The sequence below is a fragment of the Caretta caretta genome, chromosome 11 (genome assembly GCF_965140235.1).
Source record: "Caretta caretta isolate rCarCar2 chromosome 11, rCarCar1.hap1, whole genome shotgun sequence".
Classification (NCBI taxonomy): domain Eukaryota; kingdom Metazoa; phylum Chordata; order Testudines; family Cheloniidae; genus Caretta; species Caretta caretta.
The window spans coordinates 17,501-45,163 of NC_134216.1; the positions used below are offsets into that span (position 1 = coordinate 17,501).

Consider the following 27,663-nt stretch of genomic DNA (forward strand, 5'->3'; position numbering starts at 1 on the left):
AAGCCTATCCCTACACCCTAACCCTCATCCTAACCCCTGCCCTCACCCTCACCCAAACAACCCTCAACCCTAACCCGACCCTGACCCCAACCCCTAACCCTCATCCTGATCTCCAACCCCAACTGTACTCCTACCACTGATCTCATCCACCTCTCCTAGATATGAGGAGCTGCAGCAGGGGCATCTCCAGGGGCTCCTCACCCACTTCTGCCCCGACCCAGGCCAGGTACTGCAGGGGGAGGAGCAGCGATCACTTGCTCAGCGGTTGGGTGACGGAGCAGAGCCATGCTTAACTGCTGGGCTCTTTGCTCCCTTCTCCCCACCCTTGTGAAAACAGCAAGGGGAAGGGTGAGACTGCTGGTTTTTGGAAGACTGCACTTTGTGAGGAGGCGACTGGAAGTCATCTGAAATCCCAGCACTCGCCAAAAGAATACCTAAAACACAAGTTGGTAAAGCTGCATAATAAATGCTGGGGGACCCGGCTGAATGGACGGAGCCCATATATACAAGGAATGTGAGGGCTGTTGGGAGGTACATCCACCTCTCTGCATTTCTTCTCCATTTCTTCCTTTGGTCATTTGCTCAGGAACGGGGAAGCAACAAGTGTCTCAGGGTGGGCCTGTGCTCTCCCTCACTAACCAAAGATGCAATCTCCACCCAATAAATCACCCTGTGCAGCACGAACACCAAGAGGGCATGAAACATTTCCTACCCCATCCTGGGCCTCTCAACTTGTCACCAAAGCAAAATCTGCTACTCACATTGTTGCTAAGCAGTTGCTTTCCTGCTCATGCTCAGAGATGTCTGCATATCAGCACTGGGTGACAGATCTCTGTATAAACAGGTACACATGAGCACACAACTGTTTGTGCACAACATCTGTGAAGGAAAACAGGCCATGCAAGCCAATAATTTATTAAACCTTCATTTTGTAAAGCCAGTTACAAATTAAAAAAAGAGCAGAAGGAAATCTGTAATAGAAATGAGCATGTCAAAACGAGAAGTGAGGGGTGTTAACATTCCCAACTGGGTTCAAGCTGCCTGCAGCTACCCAAGAGCTAGACTATAGCAGTAGGGCAGAGGAAATTAGAGCTATGGTTAAATATATTAAAAGGCTCCATTCAGTGTATTTGACCAAATATCCAATGTGACCAGTGTTATTTTGCCCATCTCCTCTGCTTTCCTGACCATTTGAAGTTGCCACCTGGTCATCCATTTTATTACGGAAGTGACAAAAAAGGGCTCTTGTAAGACTCATCAATAAGACTTCTTGAGGCAAAATTCCAGTATAAAAAAATGTAATGTCAACACTGTACCTGCTTAGCCTAGTGACAGGTCTGGCGTGTCCATGTCACAGAATGGTTGGGGGATGGGGGAAGAGAAAGATGCCAACTATACTCGTCCTGTTTTCTGTGACAACAAATTGTTCTCTTTGGGTTTTGCTAAAGACCCATGGAGTGGAAAGAAGGAACTTTACTGGTATAGGAGCCAGTTAGAACTGAGTGGCATGTGAAGTTCTTGATGGAATGTTGCAGGAGAAAGTGGCGGTCTTTCTTGTTAGACTAGAGTGGAAGGAAGGGTAGTTCATCTGCACACTGTGTGCTTAGTAAGAGCCACCACTTTTTCTAAGGTGATTGTCCCTCCTTCCAGGACATCCTAAAAGCCTAAATGTAAATAAATTGCATGGCAGGATCCAAGTCACTACCTTTAAAGGGATGAGTTTGAACTAAAATTGAGGGTGGGGGCTGAAACAGCTGTGTCCTTGTAAATGCAACTAAATGGCATCCATTCCCCAGGAATAGACAACACTTCACTTTTCAACCAGGGCTTATAATGTAGTTTGAGCTGAACCTGAGTCGGATCCACTTCAGACAGCCCACCCCTGTTCTTGAGAGAGAACCATGCACACACATTCCTGTTCTCTAGCTGTGGCAACCAACTGTTTAGGCTCCTGAGGACCAAAATACTTTAGTCTAACCCAAGTTACTTGATGCGGCACAGGGTTAACTAGGTAAAATGTAATGGCCCGTGACATCCAGGCAGTCAAAATTAAACACTATTAAATCTGGGAAAAAGGAATGCAACTTTAAGTTTGGCTGAAAAATAAATTAAAACAAATATTTTCTTAGCTCAATTCCCAGATGCCAGTTGCTCTTCGACAGACTGAAAGCTATTGAATCTACTTCCTCTACTGCAGAACTGTACCTTGTATATTTTTCTGACAGTGTGACAGACAAGTGTGAAAAAGGCAGAAGATGACAGATAAGAGGAAGCTTGTGGCTTTGTTTTTTTAAGATAGTGTCCCTCAAACAACCAAGATGAATACAAGTCTCGGCTGTTCATGTTTAATATAACAGTTTTTGATGTTAACTAACATCTTTACGATGAGGTGCAAATCCCTTGATACTGTAAGTGGTGATATGTGATTTCAGTTTGTTTCTATGTAGGAATCAATCAAGTGAAGTTCTTTAAAAAAAAAATCTTTGCTACACATCCTGCTGCCAAGTTGTAAACTCCCACCGCATGACAAGTGCCTCTGGCTAATGGAATAAGGGTTCCTCCTCATCACCTAGTCCAGATGCTAGTGTGACTGTCCGTACTGGCAGCTGATTTGACACTGCAGCGTTTCTTCACAATCATGTTGATGTAGGCTTTCATGATCTTTATTATTTCTCCCACCTGGACAAAAAATGAAAGGATAGGTAGGCAGATTGAAAACACAGTAGTTAGGTGTACGAGTCACTTTGCAGAAAGACATAGTCACTGCCCTGAAGTGCTGGCAATAGATACAGTAACTCCTCACTTAACGTCCTCCTGCTTAATGTTGTTTCAAAGTTACGTCGCTGCTCAATTAGGGAACATGCTCATTTAAAGTTGTGCAATGCTCCCTTATAACGTCTTTTGGCTGCCTGCTCTGTCCACTGCATGTAAGATTTTGTGGAAGAGCAGCGATTTTACAAGGGAGCATTGCACAAGTTCCTCTTCTCCGCCTCCTCCCCCTCCCTCCCAGTGCTTCCCCCACTGGCAAACAGCTTAGGACTTTCTGTGAGGGAGGGGGAGGAGCGGGGAAGCGTCTCCACTTCTCCCCCTCCCTCCCTGAGTTTGGTGGCACTTAGGATTATCTGGGGGTGGGGAAGGAGCAGGGATGTGGGGTGCTCTGGAGATGAGGTGGAGTGGGGGTGGGAAGAGATGGGCCTAGAGTGGAGCGGGAATGGGAAGAAGCGGGCCTGGAGCATCCGCCAGCAAAGTCGGTGCCTGTTCTTCTCTGGGTAAGCTGCCACTGCTGCTGCGAAGATGCTTCCTAGCGTTCTTGCCTGCAGCAGGCTGTGCCTGTGTGGGGTAAGCCATCAACTGCTTTTCGGCTGAGGGGCATGAACTGATCATGTGACATTCTGACCATCTTGCCCTGTAAGTGCGAGCGGAAGACCACGCACGCCAGATACACCGCCCTGAGTTTCTTGACATTTATGTGTAGGGATAGCTCCAGGGCTGACCACAGCCCTTGGTCTGAACAGTCCCCACATGGGCCCCCCAACCCAGGTCCAACGCATTGGACACCAGCTCCAACAACGGGGCCCTGTCCTGGAAGGGGACCCCTTGGAGCATGTTGTTCAGGGTGGACCACACCGACAGGTGGCAATCACTGGGTCGGGCATGATGAGGACCTTGTCCATCCTGCCCCGGGCCTGGGAGAACTCCAAGGCCAGCCAAAGCTGGAGGGGCCTCATTCGGAGCCTGGCATGGCGGACCACATACGTGCATGCCGACATGTGACCCAGGAGCTGGAGGCATGCTCTGGCCATTGTCACAGGGAACTTCATGCCCGTGTTGATGAGCCCCTTTAGGGTCTCGAATCTGTCCGGTGGGAGGGAGGCCGTGGCTGACGAGGTGTCCAGGAGCGCCCCGATAAACTCTATGCGCTGGACCGGGACTAACGTGGACTTGTTGTCATTTACTAACAGGCCCAAGGCAGCACACGTGGAGAGTAGAAGCGTCACGTGATCCCGCAGCTGTGACCAGGAGCTGCCCTTGACTAGCCAATCATCCAGGTAGGGAAAGATCTGGACCCCCTGGCGCCTTAGGTAGGCCGCTACCACTGACATACATTTTGTGAACACCTTTGGGGCAGTGGATAGGCCAAATGGGAGGACCGTAAATTGGTAGTGATTCTGTCCCACCAGGAAACGGAGGAAGTGTCTGTGCCCCTCTAATATGTGGATGTGGAAATATGCGTCCTGCAGATCCAGGGCGGTGTACCAATTCCCTGGATCCAGGGAGGGGATGATGGAGGCCAGGGAGACCATGTGGAACTTGAGTTTGACCATAAACTGGTTCAGATCCCGCAGGTCCAGGATGGGCCTGAGTCCCCCTTTGGCCTTCTGGATAAGGAAATAGCAGGAGTAGAAACCCTTGCCTCTGAACTCCCTGGGCACCATTTCCACCACTCCCAGGTCTAGGAGCTGCGAACGATCCCCCAGAAGGAACGGGGGTGGGGGATGGTTGGGCGGGGGCAAAACAAATTGCAGCGTGCAGCCCTGGGAAATCATGTTGAGGACCCAGCGGTCCGAGGTTAGTCGTGACCACTCCAGGAGGAAAGCCCACAACCGATTGCAGAAGGGAAGCTTTATTGAGGGGGGGATCCCCTTCGGGAACTGTCAGGGTGCCCCCTAGCATCCCATCAAAACTGCCTTTTCCCCACCTGCTTGCCCTTGGAGGACCCAGGCTGCGGGGCAGGCTGTGACTGCTGCTGAGGGTGCCTCTTATAGTCTCTCAACTTTTTATAGGCAGCCTCGTACTTAGGCTGGGAAGCCGAAGCAGGGGCCTGCTGCGGCTTACACTTACTTTTGGCCGGAGCTGGAATATGTAGACCCATGGTCTGCAGGGTCATGCGGGAGTCCTTCATGCCATGCAGCTTTGTATCTGTTTGTTCCGCAAACAGAGCCTTGCTGTCAACTGGGAGATCCTGCATGACCGACTGCACCTCACTGGACAGCAGGAGCCATGACGCCCTTCTTATGGACACTGCCGAGACCATGGATCGAGTTGCCATGTCTGCCGCATCTGACGCCGCCTACAGGGACGCCCTAACAGCCGCTGCACCCTCCTCCACCAGCGCCTTGAACTTTTTTTTTAATTGCGCTCCTGGAGGGAGCCCTCGAATTTGGGCAGTGAACCCCACATGTTGAATTCGTATCTGCCCAGGAGAGCCTGGTGGTTTGCCACCCGCAACTGGAAACTCAAGGATGGATAAACCTTTCTGCCAAAAGAGTCCAGCCTCCTTGAGTCTTTATTTTTCGGAGTGGGGGCTGGTTGGCCCTGCCGCTCCCTGTGGTTGACCGACTTGACCACCAGGGAGTTGGGCGCCGGGTGGGTGTAGAGGCACTCGTGTCCCTTGGCGAGTATAAAGTACTTGTGTTCTGCCTTCTTTGAGATGGGGGCCAGGGAAGCTGGCGTTTGCCACAAGGTATTTGAGATCCTTGCCACCCCCTCATGGAGGGGCAAAGCCACCCTGCCCGGTGCCGAAGATGACAGTACATTAAACAGGGAGTCTGAGGGTTCCTCCAGCTCCTCTGCCTGGAGGTGAAGGCTCGATGCCACCTGTTTTAAAAGTTCTTGATGGGCCCTAAAGTCCTCCTGTGGGACGGAGGGGGGCACAGCCGCTATTGCCTCATCCGGGGAGGGTGAGGAAGCCGGTACAGTGCTCTGGTATCCGCCAGCACTGGAGGGTCCACCACTTGGTCTGGCTCCGGGCACGGTGCCGAGGACGCACGTCCCACTGACCCTCTCCTCAGGGGCCTTGAGAGAGAGGCCAACGGTGCCTCTGAGGCTCCGGCTACCAAGCAGGCCCCCACCAGGGGCTGCGTTGGAGGCCATGGTGCTCACTGGTACCACTGCACCTGCTGTGGCACCGACGGCCCCGGCTTTTTGGCCTGGCCCATGGAAGGGTGACTATGAGCGGAGACCGGGCTGATGAACAACCTGCTGCTGCCACGGGACCGGGAGGAACGGCGGTGCCGGGAGCGGCGTCGCCCAAGGGACCGTGATCTTGATGCAGAGGACCAGTACCATCTGTAGCTGCCGCTCCAAGATCTGCTCTAACGGGCAGACCCGCGATGGCGCGGTGCCGGCGATCTACACCCCGGGCTGCGGAGACGGTGCCTTGGCGGAGACTTGGAGTGGGATTCCGAGCGGGAACAGCGACGACGTCCGTGCTGCGACCGGCTGTGGTAACCCCTGTGAGACGAGGACCTTTGGCGACATCTGCCTCGGTCCCGTCGGTAATTGCTCCGTGGCGTGGAGTGGTGCCGGACGTCCCAGTCGGACGCTACCCAACCAGACAGTCTGGTGGGAGTCGAGGACGAGCCATGTGGACTGCGCCCCGAATGGTCGCTGGGCGGAGAACGGCGTTGGGAACGTTCCCGCGACTGAGACCAGTGCTGCACCGGGGGCAACTGTGGAGAACCCAGCGGTGGCTTGCCTCTGGAGCGGGGAGCCGACACCAGCAGCGCTCCTGGTACCGGCATGGTCATGACATCTCTGGCCGCCTGCAGGGCCTCTGGCATGGAAGGCATCCGGATATCCAGGGAGGCCCGGTCCGAAGCAGCAGGGCAACTACGCTCAACATGAGTGGGAGGCCTAGAGGCTGGAGGGGATCAAGGGCCAACATGGGTCTAGTCTCTGCCCCTGGTTTACCTTGGTGCTGCTGCGAAGAAGGCACTTTCTTAGCCTTCTTATGCCCCGTAGACAGGGAGCGGTGCCGACTAGTCGAAGGCACCGGGAGGTCGCAGTGCACCGATGCCTGGTGCAGACCTGGAGAGATGCGCCAGAGCCGGGGTCAGCGCCATGAGAATGGCCCGGAGCCTAATGTCTCTTTCTCTCTTAGTCCGAGGTTTAAACGACTTGCAAATCTTGCAATGATCACTGATAAGTCTGTGTGCGGATCACTCCTTGGCATAGATCGCCTACAAGAGCCACATGACTTAAAACCCGGGGCGCGGGGTATGCCCTGGCTCGGGTACTCGAACTAAATGAATTAACTGTAACAGCTAACTAACTACAGGTACTAGCACTGAACGAACGAAAAGTTCTGGGGATGAGCTACAGCAAAGCTGGAGCAGAGCAGTTCTGATGCACCTTCACTGGCGGCAAGAAGGAACTGAGGGTGGCAGAAGCACGCAGCTCACCTTATACTGTGTCATGGAGGTGGCACTCCAGGGGTCGCTGGAGTGCTCCCCCTATGGGTACTGCTAGGGGGAAAACTTCTGGCACTGGTGCACGTGGTGAGCACACACACCTATTGTGGAATACACATGAGCAATCACTCAAAGAAGAAAAAAGTGTTTTTAATTTATAAGGGGGGGTCACACTCAGAGGCTTGCTATACGAAAGTACAAAAAAGTTTGAGAACCACTGGCATAAACTTTTAAAAGTGAAGATAACCAACCACTGGAACAATTTACCAAGGGTTGTGGTGGATTCGCCATTTTAAAGTCAAGGCTGGATGTTTTTCCAAAAGACCTGCTCTAGTAATTTTTGTGTGGAAGTTCTATGCCCTGTGTTATACAGGAGGTCAGACTAGATGATCATACTGGTCCCTTCTGGCTTGAAATCTATGAATCAGTAGACAATGCTGGCCAAAAAATCTGATCTTGAGTGCATGTGCACCCAGAAAGAATAGCAGTGAATCCACATGGATCATAGCCTGAAGAATCTGAGATTTACACTTATCCCAACTCCAATTTATACGGTCTCACAGATCTCACTGTGGTTTGTGCCAGCATCATTACTACTCAGATTCCTTGCAGGTGGTGAGTATTATATCCCATTCAACATAAAAGTTAAAGGAGGAATGTGGTACTTTGATTTGCCTGAAAAATTCTGGAAAGCAGAAATCCAAGGATTTTAAAAACGTTAAACTTCTCTTCAGTTTCCCCAAAATGTATCTGTCTTCATGCTCCACCTTGTGCTACAAATGGCTTACAGAGGTCTGAGACACTGATTTCCCTGAGGGACCACTCAGGGCAGGGATTCAAGGGAGCAGAATTAAGGTCATATGATTCTGTTGGAAAGGAAGTGTCACCTTACTGCTGCATTTCTACAGTTCATGTTCTATTGGTTACTACTGCACTAATAGTCTTGTAGAGATGATGTATGGTCACCGTAACTCTGTATTATTTTCCCATGTGAGTTGTTTTAACTCGCTTTTCACATTCTGGAAGGGCATGAGAAGCATGGGGGACCAAGGAACACCCAAAACCATAAACTCCACATTAACAAAGTGTTTTGCATGTTAAATGAGGTTCAGCATGTTTTTTCTTTCTATGTTAGGCAGTGACATGGTTGAAAGGAAATCAAACCCTCCTCCTCTCCTGCCCAGTTTCTACAGGAAGAGTTTTTTAATAAGGCAGCTCTCACTTGCAAAGTTCAAATCTTTGTTCGGTTCTAGTAAATCACAGTAATAATGGAACTCGGATAGTTACACTGTATACACAGCAGGGACATCCTGTTACACATACCTGGGAGGTTTCAAAGAACATCTCTCGCTCATCCACTGTAATTTTGAAGGTATTGGGTTGTGGAGCTCCAAAGAAAACAATGTGCTCATACTGGAAAGTTTCCAGTGATTTAGGATCTCCCCGTTTGTATACAGACACATTCTCTGTACTGACTCCAAGCCAGAGATCATTCGGAAATCCACCCTCCTTACACTGTTGAGAACAAAAAACTCAGATTAACAGAAGTGCTCCAAATGGGAAAGAAAACCTGGGGACACTGGAGACATACCCACACTAGCTGTGATTGAGCTGGCAAGCTAAAAACAGCAGTGTAGGCATGGCAGTGCAGACAGAGGGAGGGGCTAGCCACCCCATGTACGTACCCATCCGGGATGGTCGGCACGTACAAAGGGCAGCTAGGCCCTCACACCTCCACAGCAGCACTACTATTTTTGGCACACTAGCTCAGAGCTAGTGTGAGTACGTCTCCTTGAGCTGGGAATTGCACCCCCCGCTCAAAGTGTAGACATATCCTGAGTCAAACAGTTGAGCAGAGGGTTTTGGAATAAACAGTGCAGAATATGTCTGAGCAGTCCTTCTGTACTCACTCATCTTTCCTTCTAATTCTGTAACCCTACGAGACAGATATCTTACTGGTTTAAGAAAGAGTTAAAAATGCATTTAAAAAAAAAATGAAACATAGCAGGGCCTGAGAGCTCTTGCTCCCTCTGGACACCACACTACTCCTCCTCCATAGGAGAAATGGGACTTCTGCAGGAGAATCCTACAGCACCTCCTGCTGGGAAGGTTTAGGAATGAGCCGTGAGGTCCTCCACACGCAGTTCTCTCACCTATCTCATTCAGTGCTTTCTGCTGTGAGAAACAGGGAATAGCTTGGAGTAGGCCAGCTGCAAGATCCTCACAGCCAAAGCTCCTACCCCAATTTTCAGGGCTTCACATGTATGTGACACTGCACCGAAATGTTGCTCAAGATTCCCGGGTTTCTGTGGCACTGCTGTCCTAAAGTCTGTGGCAAAATGAAAATTCTAGAGCAGCTTAAAAGAAATGTGTTAATATTCATAAACAGTTATTTTACTGAGGTAAATATGCTGAGTAATGTAATGCACCATTGCCTGTATTATTTATTTCACTGCCTTCTTTGGAGTGTCTCCTGCTAGAAAGGACTGGGGCTTTTTTCACAACAGGTGATGGAAAATCATCTCCTTCCCTGTTTTGTACCTTCCTTTCTCACACCACCATCTTCACAGGCCAGGGAAGGTCCTAAGTTTTTTCTCTCTCTTTCAAAGTGGGAGCGTCCATGTCTCCCTTCCCACCCAGCAGAACACGCATCTAGACTAACTGGAGTGTTTACTCAGTACTCTCCACTTTGCCTGACTAGGTATGTGGTGCTGCTCTGATGGCGGAATCACACTCAGTGCAGTCAGGCGGAATGTAGCATGTTAACAAGAGTTTCTCTATGCTGTCCAGTGTAAAATGCAACATTTTTCATCCCCAAGAATAATGCCTGCTTGGACAGTAGTTGTTATCTGAGTTTATACACCTCTCACCTCAACATCAAAGAGTGTTGAGCCATAGCCTGGCCATTCCTTTACAACGGACATGTATTTCACCATGGCCTGGTGCTGAGACAGTCCCTGCAACTTGTTCCATTTCTGCACTATGCTGGCCCGAGCAGCAGAGAGCTCCTCCTTCACCCACATTTCCATCATCTGCTCTTCTTCCACCTTCTGCTTTTTTACTGAGCCTGTCTTGAAGCCACGTTTCAAAGTTCCTTCCAGAAAGCTGGTCCGTCTCCTCTCCAGAGCATGACTGGTCATGCCACTGCTCTTTGTTGATTGCAGGATTTTGGATTTTAGCCTGTTCACTGGGTAAATGCCATCGAGGGTCCAGGTGATTTTGGAATAGTCTCCATGAAGGTACTGCAGCCTTAGGGCTGCCAGGTGCTGCAGTGTCTCCTCTGGGGCAGGAAAGTGCCCATCAATAAGACTTTCATGAGCCTGTAAATGTTAAACAAACAAAAAAAACCCTCCATAATTTATGCCTTATCTGTCCATTTACGGTGCTCAACCTTGTGATATCTGCCCCAGCACCTAGCCAATCCCAGTACAGAAGTGCATAGAGTCAGGATATCTGACTAGCAGTTACTGTAAGGAGGACAAATGAAATCAGAACGAATTAAAAGAAATGAAAATAGAAAACATAATGCCTCCCTCCTTTGCTCTTTCAGCCCTTTCCTGTTTATTTTGTTGGGAAATCCTGTTAGATGAAAGAGAGAAACAGGGAAGCTCAGAACCAGTGACTACCAGCTACTTGTACTTGGCATGACAAACAACTAGGTCACAGAATAAAGCAGTAGAAGAGCAAGAGATTTCTGAAAAGCAAGTTTTGGTGAATTCAGAAATACAAAATACAGTGAGCAACACAGAAATATTAAAATCTACCAGTGGGAAGAAGGCTGGGAAGTTTTCAAACACACCATAAAGGATATCCCAAAGAACTGCTGAGAGGCAGGTGGGGATGCTACATACATAATATAGCCAACACTAACACACAAAAAGCGAAGATACGAAAGTTAAGCCACCCAGCAAAACGTACCCTCTGCTCCTCTACCATAGGCACATATCTGTTACCACCACCATACCAAGCACTGCAAACATAACTACCTGACTCTCACAAACTTCCCTTCTATACACACCAAGCCACCTACTCCAAATATTGTGCAAGCACGCATGCAGCAAACCGCATAAAAATTACTTGGTGTTAAAATTTCATAGTAATGGACAACCCATTTTTAGAGAAAAACAGAAAGAGGAGGTTACTTATCTGTAGCTGAATGTTCGTTAAGATGTGTGGTCCCTATTTGTATTCCCAATGTGGGGTGTGCATGCACATCATGCATGAGAGCTGGAAGATTTCAGTAGCAGTGTCCGTTGACTTGCACATGCATTGTGTGTTGCCTTGTGCTCCAAGTGAGGTTATAAGAGTCTGTGTGGGGTGATGCCCTCTTACCACTGATCAGTGTGGTCCACAGCAGAGGGGACAGTGGGCAGACACTGGAATACAAACAGGGACCACACATTTCCAAGAACCTCCAGTTACAGGTAAGTAATCTCCTCCTCTTCTTTGAGTGATGGTCCCTATATGTATGCCAAATGTGGGTGAGTATCAAGCAGTGATCAGATTGGAGGTGGGTGTGAGGATGCAAGAGGTATCACCGTCTGCAGGATGACACAGCCCATGGCTGCATTTTCTGTCACTGTCTGGGCAATAGCATAATGGGTTGCTAAAATATGCCCGAGCGCCAGGTGGCTACGCGGTATGTGTCATGCCAAGAAACGTCTGCCTGGAAGGCGGAAGTGGTCGTGTGTGCCCGTGTTGAGTGGGTTGTAATCCAGCCAGGAGGCAGAGTGTTAGCACATAGCACTCTCTGATGCATGTAGAGACCCACTTTGATATGCACTGTGGGTCTAGTGAAAAAGTTTTTCCTAATATCCAACCTAAATCTCCCCCACTGCAACTTGAGACCATTACTCCTTGTTCTGTCATCCCCTACCACTGAGAATAGTCTAGATCCATCCTCTTTGGATCCACTTTTCAGGTAGTTAGAAGCAGCTATCAAATCCCCCCTCATTCTTCTCTTCCGCAGACTAAACAATCCCAGTTCCCTTGACCCTGGGCCTCTCTGCAGTGGCCACAAAGAGGCGTGGAGAGGCGCAAAAGGCACGGGTTCTGTCGAGGTAGAACACAAGTGTATGGCGGACACCAAATGAGTGCAGGATCCTGTCCACTGGAGTGGCGTGCAGCTTAGGATGGAAGACCGGGAGGTGGATAGACTGGTTGGGGTGAAACTCCAAGACCACTTTCAGGAGAAACTTAGGGTGAAGGCATAAGAAAAACTTTTTTTTTATGAAAGACTGTATATGGGGGGTCAGCCATCATGGCCGCCAATTTGCTGACCTGCCTAGCAGAAGCGATGGCCACGAGAAAGATGACCTTCATGGATAGGTTGGAGAGGGAGCACGTGGCCAGGGGCTTGAAGGCAGGGGGGGTGTCTCATGAGGGTGGAGAGTACAAGATTGAGGTCCCAGGGGGGTGTAGGCTTAAGGATAGGTGGGAAGATGTTCTTCAGCCCCTTCAGAAAGTGGGTGGTGTTAGAGTAGGTAAACACCGAGTGGCCGTCCACCGGTGGGAGGAAATCAGTAAGTGCCGCCAAATGGACCTGGACCAAGGTGAGGGAGAGACCTGAGGTCTTAAGTTCTAGGAGGTAGTCCAGGACAGTGGGGACGGAGATGGCACCAAGGGAGAAGTGATGATGTTGTGCCCAGGCGGTGAAGCGTTTCCATTTTGCTGCACAGCCTGCTCATGTGGAAGCTTGTCTACTGTGCGTAAGCATGTGCCGTACAGTGTTGAATGGGTGTTAGGGTCTATGTGTGACAAAAACCTTCCAAAAACCAGGCCGTGAGGCGAAGCAGGCCTGGGCTGAGATGACAGACTATGTCTAGTTGGCAGCCGGTATCTAGCGGAGTGCCCCAAGGGTCGGTCCTGGGGCCGGTTTTGTTCAATACCTTCATTAATGACCTGGAGGATGGTGTGGATTGCATCCTCAGCAAGTTTGCAGATGACACTAAACTGGGAGGCGTGGTAGATATGCTGGAGGGTAGGAATAGGATACAGAGGGACCTAGACAAATTGGAGGATTCAGCCAAAAGAAATCTGATGAGGTTCAATAAGGACAAGTGCAGAGTCCTGCATTTAGGACGGAAGAATCCCATGCACCGCTACAGACTAGGGACCGAATGGCTAGGCACCAGTTCTGCAGAGAAGGACCTAGGGGTGACAGTGGACGAGAAGCTGGATAGGAGTCAACAGTGTGCCCTTGTTGCCAAGAAGGCCAACGGCATTTTGGGGCGTACATGTAGGGGCATTGCCAGCAGATCGAGGGACGTGATCGTTCCCCTCTATTCGACATTGGTGAGGCCTCATCTGGAGTACTGTGTCCAGTTTTGGGCCCCACAGTACAAGAAGGATGTGGAAAAATTGGAAAACGTCCAGCGGAGGGCAACAAAAATGATTAGGGGTCTGGAACACATGACTTATGAGGAGAGGCTGAGGGAACTGGGATTGTTTAGTCTGCGGAAGAGAAGAATGAGGGGGGATTTGATAGCTGCTTCTAACTACCTGAAAGGTGGATCCAAAGAGGATGGATCTAGACTATTCTCAGTGGTAGGGGATGATAGAACAAGGAGTAATGGTCTCAAGTTGCAGTGGGGGAGATTTAGGTTGGATATTAGGAAAAACTTTTTCACTAGGAGGGTGGTGAAACACTGGAATGCGTTACCTAGGGAGGTGGTGGAATCCCCTTCCTTAGAAGTTTTTAAAGTCCGGCTTGACAAAGCCCTGGCTGGGATGATTTAGTTGGGGATTGGTCCTGCTTTGAGCAGGGGGTTGGACTAGATGACCTCCTGAGGTCCCTTCCAACCCTGATATTCTATGATTCTATGATTAATGGCCAGTGTGATGTGAGATGGTCCCCTGGACTGGACAATGTCCAACAGTTGGTGGTATTGGTCCTGGACTCCTGGACCTTCTCCAAAGATATACCCAAGTCAATAGGAACCTGCTGCAGCTCAGGAGGCAGGCAGGGGTAGCCAGGGGTGTAGCATAGGGTGTGGGGGGAGGGGGATAGCTCAGGGTACAGGGAAGGGATACCTACGCACTATATGCAGTGAGAGGTGTAGTTCGGGGTACAGTCAGGTGGTAGCTAGGGGCTGTGTGTGGGCAGGAGGGTAGCTCAGGAGGCAGGTGGGGATAGCAAGGCGTGTAGCGTAAGGTGCAGGCAGGTTGGCTCGGGGCTGTGTAGAGGTAGAGGGGTAGCTCAGGGTACAGGGAAGGGATAGCTAGGCGCTGTATGCAGTGAGGGGGTAGCTCAGGGTGCAGGGAGGGGGGAGCTGGGGCTGTGTGCGGGCAGGGGGTAGCTCAGGGTGCAGCTCAGGGTGCAGGAAGGGGCGAGCTAAGGGCTGTGTGCAGGCACTGGGGAGCTCAGGGTGCAGGGAGGAAGGAGCTGGGGCTGTGTGGGGGCAGGAGATAGCTCCGGGTGCAGGCAGGGAGTAGCTAGGGCAGTGAACTGGTGACCCCTTTCACAGAGCAAGCCTCTGAATGCGACTCCCCTTACCAATTAAAAATGCTTTTTTATATATTTATCACCATTATAAATGCTGGATGCAAACTGGGGTTTGAGGTGGAGGCTGACAGCTCATGACCCCCCATGTAATAACTCGTGACCCCCTGAGGGGTCCTGACCACCAGTTTGAGAACTCCTTAGCTAGGGGCTGTGTGCATGCAGCAGGGGTAGCTCCGGGTGCAGGGAGGGTGTAGCTATGGGCTGTGTGTGGGGAGGGGGTAGCTCAGGGCAGAGAGAGAGGGGTAGCTAGGGGCTGTGTGCAGGCAGGTGGTAGCTCAGGGTGCAGGGAGGGTGTATCTAGGGGCTGTGTGCAGGGAGGGGGTATCTCAGGGAGCAGAGAGAGGGGTAGCTAGGGGCTGTGTGTGGGGACGGGGTAGCTCAGGGTACAGGGAAGGGATAGCTAGGGGCTGTGCGCAGACTACAGCCTGGAGAATGGGTACCCTATCAACTGTTGACTGGGAGGCTCGCCCCAGTCTGGAACCCAGCCAGTTCTGGCCAGTGGGAGGACAAAGGGCTGAGGAGAGGATGTCTGTCACCTGACCAGCTGCTTCTGGAAAGTGGGACCAAAGGATGGAAGAGAGAGAGCCCAGGAGGCCTGTTTACGTGGGACTGAAGACAAAGGATGGAGGAGGGGCTGTTGGGGAAGCTGATGATTGGCTGGAAGGAGGGGGCTGCTGGACTGGGGACAAAGAGCCCATCGGGACAGGACAGACCCAGATGGACGGTGCTGAGACTTTCTAGACCCGAGGGCCTTGAGAACTTCCTGTGCTGGGTTCAGACATTCAATAAACTCTTCTGATTTACACTGGCTGAGAGTCACTGCAGTCTAGAGATCGGGGTGGCATTGCTCCCTTTGGGTGTGGAGGCCCCGGGGGTCCAGAGCAAGTGGATTCCCTGAGGGGTCCCACGGCAGAGACAGGCATGCTGGAGGCTCAGTAGTGCAGTCCCAGGAGGTTGCAGGGCCAAAAGGCCTAGTCCTGGAGAGAGTGTGCAACCCTCACAGAGGGCTATCATGCTGAAGGGGGTTACTCACAGGGGCCATACGGAGCCGAGAGAGCACAGGGCCTGTGAGTCTGTGACAACAACGGACAAGTGCATTCTCGTAGTCAGACTATGAGCACAGAGGAACAAGGATTCCGATTCCGACCATGTGGCGGTAAGAGGGAACTGAAGGAGTGTCACCCGCAGGGCCTCTTATAACCTCGCCTGGAGCACGAGACAATGCACGACCCACTTGCAAATCAATAGACACTGCTACCGAAAACTTCTGGCTCTGGTTCATGGCGCACATGCACACCCTGCATTTTGGAATACATATAGGGACTGTCATTTGAAGAAGAATCTATGGCTCATTTTAAGATGTGGCATTCAAAAGTCATCACATTATGTAAACAGACAGACAGAGACAGACAGAGAGAAATGCCATCAAGTTGAGTGTATGGCCTGGCAAGCTTGGCCAACTATCTTATGCTCCATTGCCTTCATTCAAAGATGTCAGTCTCTGGGAGCTGCTGTCTGGGTGATGCACAAGTGCTTCACCCCATTCCATCATTTTGGGTCAATCAGCCAGTTTTTAAATCTACAGGACAATGTTTTATCTAAGCCATTTGTATTATTTTTTCAACTTAAGATTCTTTGAGACACTATCAGTTGGTTTCTGAAGTCTACAGCTGCACAACACTGTACATTGTCTACTGCACAACGCAGCTCAAGATAAGGGTGTGCATATAAAGGCTGTCTTTGTACCCCCGATCAGTGGGGCTGCTTCACACTGTGCATGTCCCTGGTGTAACCTAGAGCAGCCTGAAGAATGCCCTACTCTGCACCAGCTTTCAACAGCCCATTATGGCAGTTGAAAAACTATACTTCATTTTCCACGTGCTGGTGACAGGGAGAGGTGACTTGGGAGCCATTATAGCAACTCACACTACCTTATTCTATTCCATTTTGTGTACTATCCTAATCACCATAGTATCTGACCACCTTCCTAAAGTGCATTGTATGTGACTAACGTCAGTCATGTGTTTTCTTTCGGTCATCCACTACCTAGGAATTGAAATGATTTGTTTTGGTAAGGTTTATACCAGGGGTCTCCAGTCTGCTGGACATCTGCAGCCAGAGAACCTCCCCAATGTGGCCCACGGGGCACCAGCAATTTTGGGGCCGGGTCCCTCCCATGGCCGTACCTGCCGCCCCTGGGCGCTCCCTCCCCTAGGCGATTTAAAATAGCTAGGGGCCCCGCTCACTGGCAGCGCAGCGGAGTTGAGTGGCTTCCTGTACGCTCGTTCCACATGGCTGCCGGCCCCCGCCCCGAGTGCCCCTGCAGCCAATGGGCAGCAGCGCACAGAGGCTGCCCTACCTTGGAGCCCCAGGTAAGCGCCGCGCCCCACTCCCAGAGCCTGCACCCCTCCCTCTTCCCACACACCCCCTCCCACCCTCAAACTCCCTCCCAGAGCCTACACTTCCACCCCGTGCCCCAGCCCAGAGCCTGCACCCAGCACCCAAACTCCATTCCAGAGTCTGCACCCCAGACCCTCTCCCCCACCCAAACTCCCTCCCAGAGCCCAACCTCTCACCCTTTCTGCACCCAAATTCCCTCCCAGAGCCTGCACCCTGCACCCCAATCCCCTACCTCAGACCACATCCCCCACCCAAACTCCCTCCCAGAGCCCAACCTCTCACCCTTTCTGCACCCAAACTCCCTCCCAGAGCCTGCACCCTGCACCCCAATCTCCTATCTCAGACCACATCCCTCACACAAACTCCCCCCAAGAGCCTTAGGCAGGTGGGGGGCGGAGTTTTGGGGGGGGGGGTTCTGGGCTGCATGAGTGACATTATTGGCCCTCTGGGAGGATTTGAGGACTGGCACTGGCCCTAAGGTAAACTGAGTTTGAGACCCCCGGTTTATACAAACTGCTGTGCATTTTATTAATGATAATAATAATTAGTGATAAAAGGTCATGGTACATATGGCCCTTGGAGGATCAGTTGGTGTGATCCCCTACGCTGTGGAGATCATCCCCTGACTGGCTCAGTATCCACAAGTAACAAAATCTAGCCCATGATTTAGTAGTGTATGCCTTTGTCTATTCACTTTTTTATTATATTTTTATAAAAAAAGCAATTACATTTGTCCAGCCACATTTAATTTTTGCAATCCCCAGTTGTGCTTTTGGCTTGCAGTTCTGTTGTCCTCATCGACTTTATTTCATTATTTTGCTAGAGAGAGAAGTTTGACTTACAAGACAAGAATCTGACTAAGGACAGGAATTGGTGGCATCATTCTCCTTTCTTTTCTTCCTACCTCTTTTCTCCTCTTTACTTCCTAGTACTACTGCTCTGTTCCAGAAAAGCTGATCTGTACCTCTATTCAGTGCAGCCCAGCCAATGAACTAAGGCAGCAGGCTCCCTTCCTACCTTCTATCCCTAGCTACACAATCATGAAAGGAAACTTCCTCTTCTCCCAACAATGTGACCCAATTGCTTGCCAGAAAGGCATGAACTCTCCTCTCCCCAGCCTTGCCCACACTTGACATGAATGTAAACTCCCCTCTTCTCTACTTATAGCTGCCTGACCATGCATCCTTAGAAATCCCCTCCCCCTCACACATCTTACCTGCTCAAACATGAAGGCAAATTCCACCCCCTCTCTGGGAACATTCTCAATATCCAAGAAGCAATAGAGTTTAAAATACAGCTGCCACTGTCCTTCCTCCTCCTCTTCCTCGGAGCCAGCCAATCTGTAAAGCAGATGAGAGAAGGGAAGAAACTGCAGAGCATCTTGATAATGAGTCATCCTCAATCCCACTGTATAATGCAAGGCTATTGCCAGGAGAGAACAAACAACTTCTTGATTTACCAGGACAGTCCATGAGTGTAATGGACCTTCCTGTAGCTGCCTCCTCATGTGGGATATTGACTCAGAAACCTGTGAGGATATAAAGTGCATTAGAACTTAATCATGTTCTTAGAATGACGATTCCAGGTAAAGAAACAAGGTGGAGCCATGCCATGTCACAGAATATTCTTAATTTTTAAGTTTTTTATTTCTTTTAAGATAATTTTGTGCTAGCGAAAGGTGCTTGTTTGATAGCCCTGGTGAACAAAATCTTATCTGTATCTGCAAAACAGGTATAAAACAGACAATGGTTATGTCATCTTCCTCCATATCACCCTCTGCTTGTATGCCTTACTCCTGTCTTGGAGGGACTACCACGAGGGGTAAGTGTCCACTCAAGTCTTTAACCTCTCTTTTGTGATGGATAACAAGGGAACAATTATTAATTCTGGTTGTGATGTGGACATTCGTCCATCATACACTGGACTGAGCACCCTAAATCACTACTGACCTATACCAGGTTGAAGCCAACAACCATTCTATCAAATAATAGTTTAAGGGGAAGTGCGCTTGCACATGCTGCTTTTGGGTGCAATTACCACAGGCACCTCTTGTGCAAATGGTCAGGTAGGTGTCTAAATAGCCATTTATAACTACAAATACCTGATTAGCAGGGATCATAGTAATGCTTAGTACTTATGTACAGTATCACTTTTCAGGTTCAGCGAGCTTGACCAATATTATCCACCCACATTACACACAAAAGTTAACCTGTCCCAGTAATCCTGTCATCCACTTCTTATAGATAAAAGAAAAAGCTAGCATGCAGAAACACCTCCCTCTGGGAGTCTGTGACGTTCTGTACCTCGTGGGAACACCCTACACCACCATGTTCATCCTTATAATATGATTGTGTGGTATTTGCCGTACCTGGCTAGAGCAGGCCTGTTCCTCTGGGTTCAGCCAGACAGCAGCCAAGCTGAGAGGCAAAAAGAGAGAAGGTTTGGGTGCAGGAGCTGACCGCTGTCCTGTGAGAGCAGGTCCGGGCGGCTCGGCAGTGGCCACGGTGCAGCCATGGCCAGGTCCATAAGTGTGTCGAACCAGTGCTTGCGAGGCCACGCCAGGGCAGTCATAATGACTCACACTTTGTCCCTGTTGATTTTTGACAGGACCCTGGTGATCTGCAGGAACACATACATCAAGTCCCCCGTCCATGACAGGAGAAAGGCATCAGAGACGGTGCCCCTTTCAAGGCCTTGGAGAGAGCAGAACTGATGACACTTCCTATTCTGTCTGGTGGTGAACAGGTCCACTTCTGGAAGACCATCCGGGTGACCTCTGGGTGGAGTGACTACTCGTGGTGAGAGAAAAAGTTGAGATGATCTGCCAGCGTTTTCCGGATGCCTGGGAGATGCAAAGTCTCCAGGTGAATTGTGTGGTGGACGCAAAAGTCCAACAGGTGAAATGCTTCCTGACAGGAGGGAGACGATGAGCGATCACCCCCCTGCCTGTTGACACAGAACATCAAGGCCATGTTGTCCATCAACACCTGCACTACTTGACTGGACAACTGTGGCAGGAAGACCTGGCAGGATAGGCAGATGGCCCTGAGCTCCCTGGCATTTATATGTAAAGCCATCTCCTCCGGAGACCACGTCCCTTGGGTTTGCAGCGTACTGAGATGTACTCCAGTGGATGTGTTGTTCCTTGACTTTAGCAAAGCTTTTGATACGGTTTCCCACAGTATTCTTGCCAGCAAGTTAAAGAAATATGGGATGGATGAATGGACTATAAGGTGGATAGAAAGCTGGCTAGATCTTCAGGCTCAACAGACAATGATCAATGGCTCCATGTCTAGTTGGGAGCCGGTATCAAGCGGAGTGCCACAAGGTTCGATCCTGGGGCCGGTTTTGTTCAATATCTTCATTAATGATCTGGAGGATGATGTGGATTGCACCCTCAGCAAGTTTGCAGATGACACTAAAATGGGATGAGTGGTAGATACGCTGGAGGGTAGGGATAGGATACAAAGAGCCCTAGACAAATTAGAGGATTGGGCCAAAAGAAATCTGATGAGGTTCAACAAGGACAAGTGCGGAGTCCTGCACTTAGGACGGAAGAATCCCATGCACTGCTACAGACTAGGGACCGAATGGCTAGGCAGTAGTTCTGCAGAAAAGGACCAAGGGGTTACAGTGGACGAGAAGCTGGATAGGAGTCAACAGTGTGCCCTCGTTGCCAAGAAGGCCCAATGGCATTTTGGGATGTATAAGTAGGGACATTGCCAGCAGACTGAGGGACGTGATCATTCCCCTCTATTGGGGTGAGGCCTCATCTGGAGTACCGTGTCCAGTTTTGGGCCCCACACTACAAGAAGAATGTGGAAAAATTGGAAAACGTCCAGCGGAGGGCAACAAAAATTATTAGTGGGCTGGAGCACGTGATTTATGACCCGAGGCTGAGGGGACTGGGATTATTTAGTCCGTGGAAGAGAAGAATGAGGGGGGATTTGATAGCTGCTTTCAACTACCTGAAAGGGGGTTCCAAAGAGGATGGATCTAGACTGTTCTCAGTGGTACCAGATGACAGAACAAGGAGTAATGGTCTCGAGTTGCAGTGGGCGAGGTTTAGGTTGGATATTAGGAAAACTTTTTCTCTAGGAGGGTGGTGAAGCACTGGAATGCGTTACCTAGGGAGGTGGTGGAATCTCCTTCCTTAGAATTTTTTAAGGTCAGGCTTGACAGAGCCCTGGCTGGGATGATTTAGTTGGGGATTGGTCCTGCTTTGAGCAGGGGGTTGGACTAGATGACCTCCTGAGGTCCCTTCCAACCCTGATATTCTATGATTTGGTTAGGGATTACTCCGCACTTTCTATTACTAACCATTAAGACTTTTTTCTGAGAGTCCTAACCTAATAAGGAATTACTGAAACCAGGTGGGATTGGAGTGTTAAAACCAATGGTTATAAACTATTTAGGAAGGACCAAGTGTGCAAAAGAGGCAGGGGAGTGGCACTCTACGTCCAAAATGGCATTACTTATTTCTGAATCATTGATAACTCAGAAGAAAATTATCTTGAATGCTTATGGATTAACGTCCTAGTAGACAAAGCACAAGATTGGGTATTGGTTGGTGTCTGCTGCAGACCACCAAATCACACTAGGGAACAGGACGACTGACTCCTTACACACCTATTTATAATGTGTAGTGAAATTGCATGATCATGAGGTACTTCAATTTGAATGACATATGCCAGAGTCCTCATGCATATCCTTGAAATTTCTAAATATCATATACAACAATTTCTAACTCAAAAAGTGTTGCATTCAACATGGGGGATTTTGTACTAGACCTTGTTGTGACAGATAAACAGGAACTGATAACCAAATGAAAAATAAATGGTAGCTTAGGTACCACTGATCATGACTCGATCATATTTATAACGTACAAACACAATAAAGTCCAGACCACTAATATTTTATACATACTTGGTGCTTTAAAAGGGCCAATTTCACAAAGCTAAAAACAATTCTGAGCCAGATCAGCTGGGAGGAAGAATTTAATCAGAAAAATATAAATGATAATTGGGAATTGTTTAAGAACATTTTACTAGATGCCCACAATCAAGGGAAAAGGCCATAATGGTTAAAAAACTGGCCTGCTTTAGAGGGGAAGTGAAGGCAGCTATATAAAAATAAAAGTAATATATAACAAATGGAAGAAAGAGGAAGTTGACAGTAATGAATATTAATCATAATTGCAGAATTGTAAAAAATTGATAAGGGAAGCAAAGGGACTGGTCAGCAGAGGTAAGGACAAATAGAGCTACTATAAGGTGGGTGCAAAACTGGTTGGAAAACCGTTCCCAGAGATTAGTTACCAGTGGTTCACAGTCATGCTGGAAGGACATAATGAGTGGGGTCCCGCAGGGTTCAGTTCTGGGTCTGGTTCTGTTCAATATTTTCATCAATGATTTAGATAATAGCATGCAGCGTTCACTTATAAAGTTTGCAGACGATACCAAGCTGGATGGAGTTGCAAGTGCTTTGGAGGATAGGATTAAAACTCATAAGAACATAAGAATGGCCATACTGGGTCAGACCAAATGTCCATCCAGCACAGTATCCTGTCTACAGTGGCCAAAATTCAAAATGATCTGGACAAACTGAAGAAATGGTCTGAAGTAAATAGGATGAAATTCAATATGGACAACTGCAAAGTTCTCCACTTAGGAAGGAACGATCAGTTGCACACATACAAAATGGGAAATGACTGCCTAGGAAGGAGTACTGCGGAAAGGGATCTGGGGGTCATAGTGGACCACAAGCTAAGTATGAGTCAACAGTGTAATGCTGTTGCAAAAAAAGCGAAGATCATTGTGGGATGTATTAGCAGGAGTGTTGTAAGCAAGACACAAAAAGTAATTCTTCCACTCTACTCTGCGCTGATTAGGCTTCAACTGGAGTATTGTGTCCAGTTCTGGACCGCACATTTCAGGTAGGATGTGGATAAATTGGAGACTCCAGAGAAGAGCGACAAAAATGATTACAGGTTAGAAAACATAACCTATGAGGGAAGATTGAAAAAATTGGGTTTGTTTAGTCTGGAAAAGAGAAGACTGAGGGGGGACACGATAACAGTTTTCAAGTATGCAAAAGGTTGTTAAAAGGAGGAAGGAGAAAAATTGTTTTTCTTAACCTCTGAGGATAGGACAAGAAGCAGTGGGCTTAAATTGCAGCAAGGGAGGTTTAGGATGGACATTAGGAAAAACCTCCTGTCAGGGTGGTTAAGCACGGAAATAAATTACCTAGGGAGGTTGTGGAATCTCCATCATTGGAGATTTTTAAAAGCAGGTAAGACAAACCTGTCAGGAATGGTCTAGATAATACGTAGTCCTGCCATGAGTGCAGGGGACTGGACTACATGACCTCTCAAGGTCTCTTCCTATGATTCTATGACAAGGAGTTTTTAAAATATATTAGGAACAAAAAGAATCATAACAATGTTATTGATTCATTACTAGATGGAAATGGTAGAATTATCAATAATAATAATAATAATACAGAAAAGGTAAAAGTGTTCAATAAATATTTCTGTTCTGTATTTAGGAAAAAATCGGATGATGTCGGCACATGTGATAACACTCTTTCCGCCCCAACTGTAACTCAGGAGGATGTTAAACACCAGCTACTAAAGTTAGACATTTATAAATCAGGAGGTCCAGATAACTTGCATCCAAGAGTTTTAAAAGAGCTGGCAAAGGAGTTGCTGGACCATTAATGTTGATTTTCAGTAAGTCACGGAACACTGGAGAGTTCTAGAAGACCACAAGAAAGCTAATGTTGTGTCACTATTAAAAGAGAGTAAACAGGATGACCTGGGTAATTATAGCCTGTCAGTTTGACACTGATGCCAGGCAAGAGCATAGAGTAGCTGCTATGGGACTTGATTAATAAAGAATTAAGGGAGGGCAATGTTATTTATCCCAATCAACATGATTTTATGAAAAAGTGGTCCTGTCAAACTAACCAGATATCTTTTTTTTGATGAGATTACAAGTTTGGATGATAATGGTAACAATGTTGATGTAATATACTTAAACTTTTGTAAGGCATTTGACTTGGTACCACATAACATTTTGATTAAAAAACTAGAAAGATATAAAATTAACATGGCACACATCAATGGATTAAATGCTAGTTAACTGATAAGGTCTCAAAATGTCATTGTAAATGGGGAATTATAATTGAATGGGTGTGTTTCTAGTGCGGTGCCGCAGGGATCAGTTCTTGGCCCTACGCTATTTAACATTTTTTATCAATGACCTGGAAGAACACATAAAATCATCACTGATAAAGTTTGCAGACAAACAAAAATAGAGGGAGTGCTAAATAGTGAAGAGACAGGTCACTGATACAGAGCAATCTGGATCACTTGGTAAGCTGGGCACAACCAAATAATATGCATTTTAATAGGGCTAAATGTTACTGTATGCATCTAGGAACAAAGACTGTAGGCCATACTTACAGGATTGGGGGCTCTATCCTGGGAAGCAAGGACTCTGAAAAAAGATTTGGGGATTGTGGTGGATAATCAAGTTGAACAGGAACTACCACTGCGATGCTGTGGCCAAAAGAGCTAACATGATCCTTATATGCATAAACAGGGGAATCTTGAGTAGGAGCAGAGAGGTTATTTTACCTCATTATTTGGCACTGGTGAGACTGCTGCTGGAATACTGTGTCCAGTTCTGGTGCCCACAATTCAAGAAGGATGTTGATAAATTCGAAATGAGTTCAGAGAAGAGTCCCAAGAATGATTAAAGAATTAGAAAACATGCTTTATACTGACAGACACAAGAAGCTCAATCTATTGAGTTTAACAAACAGACAATTTTAAAATCAAGATAGGATGTTTTTCTAAAAGATCTGCTCTAGGAATTATTTTTGGGAAGGTCTCTGGCCTCCGCTATAGAGGAGGTCAGACTAGATGATCACAGTGATCTATTCTGGCCTTGGAATCTAATGAATTATTTTTTATCACTACAACAAATGTGTGCATGATTTATTACATGTAACCTACCAAGGGCTAGAACTTATGGGGGCCTAGTGGTTGAAGGAGCTGACAGGGTGTTTGCCCTGAGCTCATGGTACATAAACATGCTATCAAGCAGCATGCGGGTCACTCACTTAACCAGGGAATTTCAGAGCTAATGTTATACCCATTCAGTCAAGAGTCATCAGTATGAGGATCCTCTGAAATGTTCTCTTACCTCTCAAACTTGGCAAGGATGTCAGCAACAATTACACGACTCTCAATAGCCCTGTCCACATGTTGATTGCGTTCAAAAAGGGCAAACATATTACGACTGTCCTCCATGGCGAGCCCTCGGATCAGCTTCTCAACCACCTGCAGGGGAGAGAGATCAGACACCTTGGGTACTGTACAATGTTGGGTATTACCACTCACACAGGAGTCAGCCTTTAAAATAGGAAGAGGGAGCCCCAAAGGCACTTCCTCCCATTAGAGCTCCAAATCCATCTGACCACGTGCAGGAGAATGTCAGGGTTGCTTCACCGAGTAAGAGCCCAAAGGTCTCATCTCAGAGGTGGCAAGCAGGATTCTGTTAAATTATTTCCTTTCATAGATTCATAGATTTAAAGCCCGAAGGAACCATTACATTATCTAGTCTGACCTCCTGTATATCACAGGCCTGAGAATTTCACCGTTACCTCTGTATTGAGCCCAATAACTTGAGTTTGACTAAAGCACAACTTCCAGAGAGATCTCCAGTCTGGATCTGAAGCCATTAAGAGATGGAGAATCCACCACTTTCCCTGGGAGTTTGTTTCAGTGGTTTGGAACTTCCAGACGGTGTTTCTGAACACTCAAACAACAGTTCTCTCTCTGTAGGTTCTTTATGTCGCTCATCACCGTAGCAGTTGAGAACTGGCTTTGAGTGGCAGCAAGGACTCCCCCTCAAAAAGCTTATTATCCAGACAAATCTCAGACAACCCTGTGCCCACTACCATCACCTCCTATTACCTCCCTGTGCCCATTAATACGACCTATGCTATTACCTCTCCTGCACTGGTGTGGGAGTTGATGGTGATTTTACAGGAGCCACCGCCATGGCAGTACACAGTTGTGGTCATTTCTTCACGAGTGATGAGAGCCAGTATTTCCTCCTGGGAGGGCACAAACTCCCTGGTCTTGGTTCTCTTCAGGGAATCACTGATGAACTGAGCATACCTGTCTATTTCCGTGCCTGGGAAGAGGTCTCTTACTCTAATTGTAAAGAAAAGCAGAAAAGCTGTTACACGGTGAACAGAACATGTCCAAGTGCAGGTAGAGTTCTACATAGCATGGAGTACCATAAGCACAGAATCCCATAGAAATGTGTTGCCAAGTACAGCCATACGAAAAAAGGCCCAGATCCACCAAAGGACTTAGGCCTTGCAATGCTCAGCGTCACGATGTCTAACTTTTCAGTGCCTAGAAAATTCATGGAAAAACAATGGGATCCACAAGCCTGAGTTAGGCGCCTACGCTCCCCATACAATGAATGGGGAGAGAGAGGTGCCTGAGAATGGGATCCACAAAACCAGTATGCTAGGCAGGGCATTGCCTACATTAGCCAATGGGAGATACCTATGAGAGGGGTGTGTCCTAATCCCCACCCCCTCAGTGAATTAGGCACCTAAATACAGACCAAAGCAAGGCCCTTTCCTCTGTGATCCACAGTCAGGAGCCCCTCCCCTGGAGTTAGGCAGCTTAGGTGCCTACATTGTTTCTTGTGAGAATGAGTTTAGGTAGTTGCCTTACTCCACATAAAATGTCCAGAGGAGTAGGATGTGGTACTCCCCTTACAGCTTTTACTTAACCTGGGATGGGGAGAGACAGATTCTATTCTCCTCCTCTTCCTGAGGGGGAGAAAGGATTTGAACAGGGGGTCTCCCTTATCTTTCAGGAGAGTGCTCTAACCACTGGGCTAGGGGATATTCTGATGTGGGACTCCCCCAATCTCTCCTGTTGAAGCTGTATATAATTTTTTAGAGTCATGGGGACAGAGAGAGAGAGCAAGAAAGAGAGAGAGAATAATCCAGTGGTTAGGGCTGTGATGCTGGCAGGTGTGACAGGGTCAGGCCAGATGGCTACAGGAGAGTGATAGAAGGCAGATATATTAGCCCCAGGTTAAGTAGGTCCCTTTTCCCTGGGTAAGGTAACAGGGAAAGTTCCAGAACAATCAGGAACTTTCTGGAAACAATTAAGACAGATAGGTTGATTAGAACATCTGCAGCCAATCAAGAAGCTGCCAGAATCAATTAAGACAGGCAGGCTAATCAGGGCACCTGGGTTTAAAAAGGAGCTCACTTCAGTTTGTGGTGTGCATGTGAGGAGCTGGGAGCAAGAGGCGCAAAAAGCTGAGAGTTAGAAGGCGTACTACTGGAAGACTGAGAAGTACAAGCATTATCAATCATCAGGAGGAAGGTCTTGTGGTGAGAATAAAGAAGGTGTTGGGAGGACGCCATGGAGAAGTAGCCCAGGGAGTTGTAGCTGTCATGCAGCTGTTACAGGAGCCACTGTAGACAGCTGCAATCCACAGGGCCCTGGGCTGTAACTCAGAG

General features: G+C 48.3%; 1 protein-coding gene across 2 annotated transcripts in view; it reads right to left on the reverse strand.

Annotated features, from left to right (window-relative positions):
- Positions 1–899: 899 nt before the first annotated feature.
- The window catches only part of LOC125644827 (unconventional myosin-X), a 305,444-nt gene continuing 278,680 nt past the window's right edge, over positions 900–27,663 (reverse strand). For both annotated transcript variants that reach the window (XM_075117658.1, XM_075117657.1), the window contains 6 exons: positions 26,116–26,323; positions 25,308–25,444; positions 18,314–18,437; positions 10,064–10,513; positions 8,517–8,708; positions 900–2,679 (listed from right to left, as the gene is read on the reverse strand). In XM_075117658.1, coding sequence (XP_074973759.1) covers positions 2,566–2,679; positions 8,517–8,708; positions 10,064–10,513; positions 18,314–18,437; positions 25,308–25,444; positions 26,116–26,323 — 1,225 coding nt within the window. In that variant the 3' untranslated portion in view covers positions 900–2,565. The remainder of the gene's footprint in view (positions 2,680–8,516; positions 8,709–10,063; positions 10,514–18,313; positions 18,438–25,307; positions 25,445–26,115; positions 26,324–27,663) is intronic.